Source organism: Quercus robur, chromosome 11 (genome assembly GCF_932294415.1).
Source record: "Quercus robur chromosome 11, dhQueRobu3.1, whole genome shotgun sequence".
NCBI lineage: Eukaryota > Viridiplantae > Streptophyta > Magnoliopsida > Fagales > Fagaceae > Quercus > Quercus robur.
This window is the reverse complement of record NC_065544.1, coordinates 42,737,666-42,747,584: the sequence shown is the minus strand read 5'-3', so window position 1 is coordinate 42,747,584 and position 9,919 is coordinate 42,737,666. Positions and strand designations below refer to the sequence as shown.

General features: G+C 33.9%; 1 protein-coding gene across 1 annotated transcript in view; it reads left to right on the top strand.

The window, feature by feature from the left end:
* Positions 1–295: 295 nt before the first annotated feature.
* The window catches only part of LOC126707379 (uncharacterized), a 31,940-nt gene continuing 22,316 nt past the window's right edge, over positions 296–9,919 (top strand). The window contains exon 1 of the mRNA XM_050406991.1: positions 296–1,290. Within this exon, the coding sequence (XP_050262948.1) occupies positions 1,045–1,290 (246 nt within the window). The 5' untranslated portion in view covers positions 296–1,044. The remainder of the gene's footprint in view (positions 1,291–9,919) is intronic.

Sequence of the window (9,919 nt, the reverse complement as noted above, 5' to 3'; positions counted from 1 at the left end):
GTGAAGCACTTAATGGCTATGGCTAAGTAACCTTCCATGGAAAAAAACTTCTGATCTGCATACATGATCCAGAACCAGGCTGTCCTTGCATACGCATGATAGCCTTTGCAAGAGAATATGGCTGTGTTAGTTGATATTTGTGGTGTATTTTTGAATATACTAGAAGCATATATACTCATTTTGGTTTGTATTTGATAAGTACACTCAAAATTGGATGTGGCCCTGTTGACATCCATTATCATTTGCTTTAGTTCTTTTACTTTTCCAGTCCTCCTTCCACACACAAACACCCCCCCCCCCCCCCCCCCCCTTCTCTAATTATCTCAGAATTGATTTCAAATACAGGCCACAGTTTCTTTTCAGTGCAATGCTTTTGAGTGCAAAAGCATTGGGTAGAATCTGGGATGATCTCATTTATTCCAAGGCGATAAAAAGATCAAGTCACATCAAATTTTAACCATTGATATGCATTATCACATATTATGACATAAACCTTGTAATTACGATTAATTAACTTTGATTTGTCTTGTGTCTAGTTTTCTATAAAATTTGAATTTTGGCATCTTCATCAACTTTAAGCATATAAACTTTTGGTTCCCTGTGAGTCAGCTGGTAATGCAGGTAGTTCAGAGTTGGCTCCTCAAAAACAATTCTGGAACAGTATTTGGCACCTGCAAGTTCCTAATAAGATCAAGCATTTTGTTTGGCAAGCTTGTAACAATGTTCTGCCAACAATGAGTAATCTCTTCCATCGACAGATCACTCCTTCGGCCAATCGTGCTCTCCGCCAGTCTCTCCCAGAAGATCCTCTTCACGCATTCTGGTTATGCAAGGAGGTGGAATGTGTGTGGCATCCCTGCACCTGGGCTTCCCAATCAGTCTCTTCTCCTCCAGAGAATTTTTTGTGATTTACTCAATTGTTTCTTACGATTCCATGATGATTTTCGAAAGGAAATTTTTGTGATTGCAGCTTGGTTTTTGTGGAATAGGAGGAATGCTCTTCATTTCGGTCGGACAGCCCAACCTCTAGCCAACATTCTCTCTATGGCTGGACATTTACTCCAGGAATTTCTTGCTGCCCAGGATCCCAAACCACCGGTGTCTCGGCCTCATCCCTTGATTCAATGGCGTCCCCCTGATCAGAATGTTTACAAATCGAACTTTGATGCAGCTGTTTTTAAGACCGGCAACTCAGCAGGTATAGGGGTCATAGCTCGAGACTGGAGAGGTGAAGCTATCGGTGCTCTTTCCTTGTCCATTCCCCTAGCGCAGAAGGTTGCAGAAATGGAGGTTCTCGCATGCCGTAGGGTGGTGCAGTTCGCTGGAGAAATCGGTCTTCACAGAGTTATTTTTTAAGGTGATGCGGCTGTGGTTATCAACGCCATCTCTCAAGGGAATGATGCATTGTCTGCTTATGGTAATATCATTGACGATATTCGCTGCCTTGTTGCAGTTTTTCAGGTTTTTCAGTTTTGTCATGTCCATTGTAATTGAAACGTTGTTGCAATGCAGTCGCTAGAAAAGCAAAAAACCAGTTGGGGTTCCAGGTTTGGATGGAAGAAATGCCTGAGGATATTGCCCCCTTAATTTTGTTTGATGCTCATTAGTTTGATTGTTCAATAAATCCTTCTTAAAAAAAAAGTTAGTTTAAACGTGCATGAGAATATAAACAACTTCAAAAACTTTTGGGGAGATGAAAAGGGGGGAAATTTGACCCTCTAATCCATGAGAGAAATTAATGTTATTTAAATAATGACAGTTTTAAAAATAAATATAGAACATGAAAAGTGATTACAAATGAAGTTTTAAAATTGTTAGAAAATGATGGGTTTTAGTTAGTTCAATTGGTAAAGTTTCTGATGGTTAAATAAGATATCTAGGGTTCAATCTCCGTCTATATCAAAAACTGATTGGTGTTTTGGTCTGATGATAATGAGTTATCATTAGGAATAGACGTTATAAGTTGAAATGCTCTTAAAAAAAAAAAAAAAAAGTTAGAAACAATCTCCCAATTTCCAAAAACGTTTCAATATCAAAAATCAATTATGCCCATTCTTGCCTGAGATTCAGTTGAGCGAATGTCAAAAACACTAAAACCATCGGACAGTAACTTTTTGTTAGACACTCACTCAACCAGATGTCTAACGAATAATGTTTAAGGAGTGGCAAACAAAAATACAGCAAATGCATTATATTCTCTACTTGCTTTTCTATTGTTTCTTTGACTCTATCTCTTCTCAAGAGATAATACATTTCCAACTTCCAAAGTGGGATTAAACTTTTATTATAGCCGACTTGGATATAAAAATATCCAACTTATTAAATGAGTTAATCTGAAACACAATAATGTGTTTCTGAACAAACTCATGAGTATTACGCATAATTTAAGTATAGTATAACATGTTTATATGTATACATGTATCGAAATATACTTATATAGACTTGATATTAGATTGTGTAAGTTTGTAAATAAGTCTATAAGATATCAAATTATTATTTATAATTTATTACTAATATAATCTATTTTGTAGGAAAATTTGCATATAATTTTTAACAATATAAGGGTGGTGAATTTAACTTTTATAAGTTCATAAATAGAATTATTCAATATAATTAACTCAAACAATATAATTTCAAGTATAATTTGGTTATTATTTACTAGCATATATTGGTGATGGAATAAAAAAATTTAGTCATGAGATTTACTATATATGAAAAAAGAAAAAATTAATTAAGTAGTATGTTAAGACAAGAAAATGAATAAAACTTGAGTATGTCTAGTTTGATGAAAATTTTTAGCTCTACTTATGTGTAAAATAAAATAAAATAAAAAATTTATAAATCTGTAACATTCGGCTCGACTTAACTCGTTCAAGAATGCCATTGAGACCACCCATATATAGGATAACAAAGTAAGTATTTTATGAATGTCATGAAGACCAACAATGTACAGGTCATGCTGAGAATTTTTTTTTATTTTTTTATTTTTAATCTTTCTTTCTTTTGAGTAAACATGTTGAGAAATTTCAAGAATAGCAGTTAGCAAAAATTTCAAGAATGCCATTTAAACCACCAATTAATATTGTAATGATGTCAGGTTGGCAAAGCAGATCATGGACACTTTATCTTTAGCTCGAGCTGCGTGGAGTTTTTGTGACAAAATATGATGTAAAAGGCAAAATTAACCCAAGATAGAAATGCACTCTTAGTTTTCTTTAGCCTGACTTGTTGAATGTTCCAATTGTTGTGCACATTTTCCCTTTTTTTTTAATAATCTCCTTTGTTTTGTTATTTTCATTCTGCCTGCAGTTAGACATGTCTTATGATTGTTAGAAGTTAAACTTGTTTTTAATTAATCTTTCATAAATAAGTGAGTTTCATAAGTTAATGTAGTGAGACGTTTATTGAAGTTATGCGTGAGATTTATGAATGTAAGAGTTAGAAAAATAAATGTAGTGGGAATTAAAGGTTGGATGGTGTACTATATAAATCCATTCATCCATCCATTCATCCATCAAGTTCTAAGTAAGAGTTGAAGAGAAATACAAAACTTTAAAGAGTTCTAACTCTTCCCTCTCCATTCTCTCTCCCTTTATTTAATTTGTGAGTGTGAGTCTCTTCTATACACTAAGTAGTGTGTGAGTGTTTATGAGAGTAAGTGAGAAAAGACCCATCAGTTTTTTGTTTTATTTCCAACAAAGTAGCATCAAAGCCAATTAGTTCGTGGTGAGAATGGCTATTGCTAATGGTGTCATTCCAATTTCCTCGACTTACCAAACAAAACTTTGAAAATTGGAGTATCCGAATGAAGGCATTGCTCGGATCCCAAGATGCGTGGGAAATTGTGGAGAAAGGTTATGTGGAGTTACAAGCTGAAGAATCTTTGACCCCAAACCAAAAGGAAGCCTTGCAAAAAGCTCGAAAGAAAGATCAACAAGCTCTTACGTTGATCTATCAAGGTTTGGATGAAACTATGTTCAAGAAAGTTGCAAATGCAACTTCATCCAAACAAGCATGGGAGATTCTTAAAAACTCTCTAACAGGAGTTCATAAAGTGAAGAAAGTTCGCCTTCAAACATTAAGAGTCGAGTTTGAAGGTTTGCACATGAAAGAATCTGAATATATTTCAGATTATTTTTCAAGGGTGTTGGCAATTGTAAATCAATTAAAGAGATATGGTGAGAACTTGGATGATGTGTGTGTGGTAGAAAAAATCCTACGGTCTTTAACTTCTAAGTTTGACTATATCGTTGTGGCGATTGAGGAATCAAAAGACTTGGAGTCAATGACCATTGACTAGCTCATGGGATCATTACAAGCCCATGAAGAAAGGCTCAATAAGAAGAAGTAACAACCTTTGGAGCAAGTCCTACAAGCAAAGCTCACCTTGAATGAGAAAGGTTGGAGTGAAAGTAGCCAAAGAGGCTGAGGACATGAACGTGGTAGAGGGAGAGGATCTGGAGGAAGGAATGGTCAAACTCTCCCAATTATGAAGAGAGGGGTCAAAGTTCACAATCCACAAGAGATCGTAGAAAAATGTATGATAAGTCTAATATCAAATGTGGGCAAAATTATAATTTCTTAAACCACTTTAGAATTACACTCCATTTAGACAGTTCAATGAACATGAATTTCATTCAAAAATACAATTGAGCTCAAAACAATTAAAACAACGTGCAAAATGCATCAATCAGATCATCTGATAAAAAAAATAAAAAAAAATCAAGCCACATAAAATTTTAACTGTTGATATGCATTCTCACATATTATGGCATAAAACCATGTAACGATGTGTCTACTTGTTCGTGAAATTTGAATTTCGGCATCATTCATCTACTTAAAGCTCGGTTAAACTTGCATAGAATAGAAACATGTCCATAAACTCCTAGAGAGATGAAAAGGGGGGAAATTTAGTCGTTTAAGCTTAATTCTTTAAATACCATTTCTCATGTCTGAATTCCCCTCTAATACAGGTTAAATGGAGAGTAGGAGATGGCTGTAATATTTCTGTTAACCATAAAGTCTGGTTCCCTACTAAAATAAGCCCCTCACTCCTTCAACAATTAAGTATCCATAAACTTTTTCAGACCTCATTAAATCATGAAACAAAAACGTGGAATTCCCAGCTCTTAAACCAAATCTATGAATTTGAGGATGCTAAAGCTACTAGTTTTATCCCCATATCTAAAACCGATAGGGATGATATGTTCATTTGGTCTCAATATAACAGGGGAGTCTATAAAGTTAAAAGCGAATATCAGCTTCTAGCAGAAGGCACTCAACACAATACTCATACAAGTACTAATAGTGAATAGATTTGGAAGAGCTTATGGAGGTTGAAAATTCCATTAGACTTATTATTCTTTTGTGGGAAATTCTGAATAACGCTCTTCCAATTATATTGTGTTTCGAGAGAAGGAACATTGTCACAGATAAGGTGTGTGTCTTGTGTCACTTAGAAGAATAGGATTTAGATCATCTCTTCCTTCCTTGCTCCTTTGCCAAAGCACTATGGATGGGGTTGGCCATTATTAAGATCAGACCTGTTACAACCAAACTCATTCATTCACTGGTTAAAGCAATGGCTGCAAGACATTAAAAATTGCGGGGTCCTAAGACCTCTTTTTGAAATTAATATGTTGAGTATTTTCCATGTTTCAACTAAACATCAGCTAGCAGATATTTTCACAAAACCTATTGGGCATGTACAGTTTTTCAAGCTCCTCTCCACGATGGGCATACTCAACATCTATGCTCCATATTGAGGGGGAGAGTTAAAATCCATGGAGCTTGAGGGTATAAAGGTTGGAGCTGCTGGTATATGAAGTTAGTTTTATAAGGAGATGAAGACTGCTTAAACTGCAGTCGTTTAGTATTAGTTGTAGAAAACTACTTGTAGTTTTAGTCATATTTAATTGGAAGTTAGTTAGTGATAATTGACAGGTGTCGAGTTCGGATTAGTTCCTCACAAGGTGGGAAATTATTTTTATGAGTTAGTTATTTGCCTAGTTCTCTCGCTCTGGAATTGTGTATTATATAAAAAATTCATTTGTAATCAATTTATATATATACGAGAAGCATTATCACAAATATCTCAGATATTTCTCTCTCTGTTCATACTCTCTGTCCTCGGCCTCCATGGTCAAAGCTCCAAGCTTCCCTAGTTTTTACAAATGTTTTTCAGTTTTGGCCATTTTATCAAACTCCCAAGTTTACTGCACCACTTGATGACTGATGGAAGATTGGAAGGGTTGTATGGAAACCTGCTATGAAATTATAGCTATAGCGAAAGCACTTGATGCATTTTGCCATTCTATTTTTTTCCTAAATCTACTAATGAACATCTTTCTATCGATTATCCATACTTGCAAATTGGGCTTAAGAAATGCTGCAATTAAATATGACAAAATAACGAGGAAGATACTTAAAATGTCAATTCCATAGAATTTGATCATGTGGCTATTTTTTAAAAAAAATAATTCAACATGAAGGGAGAATTTGAAAATTCGATGTTATAGACACTCCAAGAGGTGTCAATTAATTAAGTTATAAGGTTCCTTGTTTGATACTATTACATTTGTTTGAAGAGTATTGTTCTTTATTAACAAATTGAGTCATTAATATATTAATATATTAATATGTCGGTGTAATTTATTCATAGGTGACTGTAGTTCGAGTCCAATGTTACATAGTGATAGCTAAGTGGACGTCATGGTGTCTAATTTTGATTCATATTGGCAATTCAGCCACTTGCCTCAGTCCAAAAAAAATCGAGAGACAATGGAGAATTTTGAGATTGCTAATGGAGCATCGTGTCTGAAATCAAGAATGCTGTTGTGGCCAAATTTCAAGTTCAGCCAGTCTCATTCTGCTTGAAAATATTAAATATTTCAAGGCTGCCTGTAATGGGAATTTTCTGTGAAGAATTTCAATACTACCGTTGGCAATCCATTCCTACCAAATTTCAAGTGCCACTCCAAGTGCAACATGTATGAATCCAAAATAAAAAGGTCGGAACATGAATGCCCAGTTCCAGACTTCCTTCCCAGCTAAGCAAAAATTTGCAGGCGAGAATTACAAAGACTCAGAGATTACCAGTCTTATTAATCATCGCATCTGACCTCCAAAAATAAAATTTGGGGTTGTGAGGCTTGTGACTTGTTGGTTTTATAGTTGACCTGTTTAGCTAAAATTAAATTTGGACTAGGGTTGGGCCAACTAGGGAAGGTAATTCGGGAATTGTGGGAGCTGGGCCTAGGAGGTACACACTATACAATTCACACACAAGATGAAGCCATCAAATAGCGCAGGGCACAATTTCAAAAAGTCCGTGTATACCCCACAAAATACACACCCCCAATTATGTAATCGCCATGCCAACACCAATGCTACTCACTATCTTACGTCACCCTTTTTGGCTATATTCACGTCACGTCACTGCTCTTTCTTTATGGGTCCCACCACAGAAAATGTACCCAACAAAAAACAAAATGTTTAAACCATCCCAATTCCCAAGGGACCACTCCTAAACTGATCCCAAGGTCAATCCAGATCCCACTCATCGATTTTCCACGTGACACCCTCAAACCCATGTGTGATCTGTGTGCCTGCTGCCTACAATTCACATACAATCTTACATAAATCTTCACTCTCAAAAAATACTGTTGGGCCCACTTTACAAAAAGAAAAACCAAAATCTTTTGCAAAATAAAAATTAATAATTAAAGAAAAAGAACCCTCCATCCCCGATAGAACTTTGCCAATTTAGATCAGCTCAAACGGATTGGGCATACACTAGTAGTCTATGTTGGAAAATGTAGCTCTATAAACAAATTTTGGATCAACAATATAAATTTTAAAAAATTAGCAAGAATAGAAAATTAAAAAGAGAGTTTAGAAATATCTCACAAAACTATAGAATCATGCAATGATGTTGTCGTTAAAAGTTTATTTGTGTCATCTGAAGTAGAACAGTGCAAATAACTCTTTTAGCCAATTAACTTTTAGGATTAGACTATAGTAATTACCTTCGAGATGAGCACATTCTCAATCACGAAGAACTAAGAACTTTTTATTTTACCTTTCATTAAACTCAAAAAAGAAATTTAAAATTTCAGTGGGAGAAGAAAAGAACAGAGGAGCACAATAACATCATGTACATTTACTTGTCGTGTATTTCATCTTCTGTTAACTATATGCAGATCAGCAAGCCTAAAAAGCCATAGTAGGAGCACCATAACATCATGCATATATATAACAAAAAGTCTCATTCGATTAATAAACAACAAATTATCATGATACGAAAATTCAAAAAAAAAAAATATATATATATATATATATACACATATATATATATATATATACTATTCAAATTCACACAAAATTATGAAAGTATAATCCAAAAGGCAATTTCTACATAACATAAAAGGCAAAAGAGGAAAAAATCACTAAAGCAAATCATCAAACACTAGAGCTATACAATGAGGATAAAACATATACAAGAACCCATAAACTAGAATTACATATTAACAGAGAGAAAGAGCCAATTTTTGAAAGAGACTTACTTGAAACAAAAGCAAAAGACAATACAATCTGAAGGTTTATTAATTGAGAGAGAGAGAGAGAGAGAGAGAGAGAGAGAGAGAGAGAGAGAGAGAGAGAGAGAGAGAGAGAGAGAGAGAGAGAGATTTGTTTGGCAACTAAGAAAATGAAAGAAAATCTATTTAGGTTAGACTTAGAGTGGGAATTGAACAAACTATGGTTTCAAATTTTGAAATTTCCTTAAGGAAAACTCCTTCACAGGCCACCTCTTAACAATAGTAATTAAGATATGTGTTGGCAATTGAGAAATGAAAGAAAAGGAAGAAAGATTACTAAAATTAGGACTTGAAAACCCAAATTCTTGAAGAGAGAGAAACGAAGAGTAACTGAGGGAGACAGAGTCAAGAGACTGAGAGAGTTAGAGGGCAGGGCTGAAATTTGGGTTTATTATTTTTGGGTTAATTGGGTTTTTAATCAAAGCCCAATTATTATTTAAACTCACTTGGTCTAATTAGGTCAATGCCCATTTGACCCAATTATTAATTGGGTTGGTTTGGGTTCTATTAGAGTGGGTGGGTTTGGATACTCTTACCCTAGAGAAAATGTTACATTACCCTTATCTTAAAGGAACATGATTTTTTTTCCCTTTTCTTTTGTTAGGGAGGAACAGGATATTGAATCTTTGTTTGGGGACTAGTTATGGCCGCGCACATGCAAGGCACGTGCTTGCAGTGGAAAAATTGCAATGATTAAGATAAATTTTAGATTTTATTTGTATCACAAAATAAAGATATAAATCATTTAATTTTTAAAGTACATAGAGATTTACCTTAATCAAAAGATATATTAATTTTAGAATTTTGATAATTATGTCGTAAAACGTTAATCTCATTCGTATAAGAATTTTGATCAACCACAAAGTTAGGGTAGCTATTTACTATAATAGTTTTTTAGTACCTATTTGCTAAAATCAATATATCTACTCACTAAAAACTTCTAAAAATGATAATTTGAATATCATGATCTTCCAACAATAAACAATTGAGTTTTGCTAAGAAAAAAAAAATTAAAAAAAAAAAAAAAGATAACAAAAGACATGTGTCATAGAATTTTCCATTAGATAAATTATAAGTTTCGAAAATTTAAACCTAGAAAATCAATATTCTTTAGATAAAAATAAAACACATTATATTATCATTTTAACTTTCCAAGAATTATTTCCATCTAAAACTCAAAAGACGTGAAATTTTTTTTTTTGAGATGTTAAAATTTAGTGTTAGTATTTTAGACATTACACAATAAAATATTTAAAGAATCATAAGCTTTTATTAGGGTTTAGCTGAGAGAATAACAATATGACATATTTGCTATTTAAAAA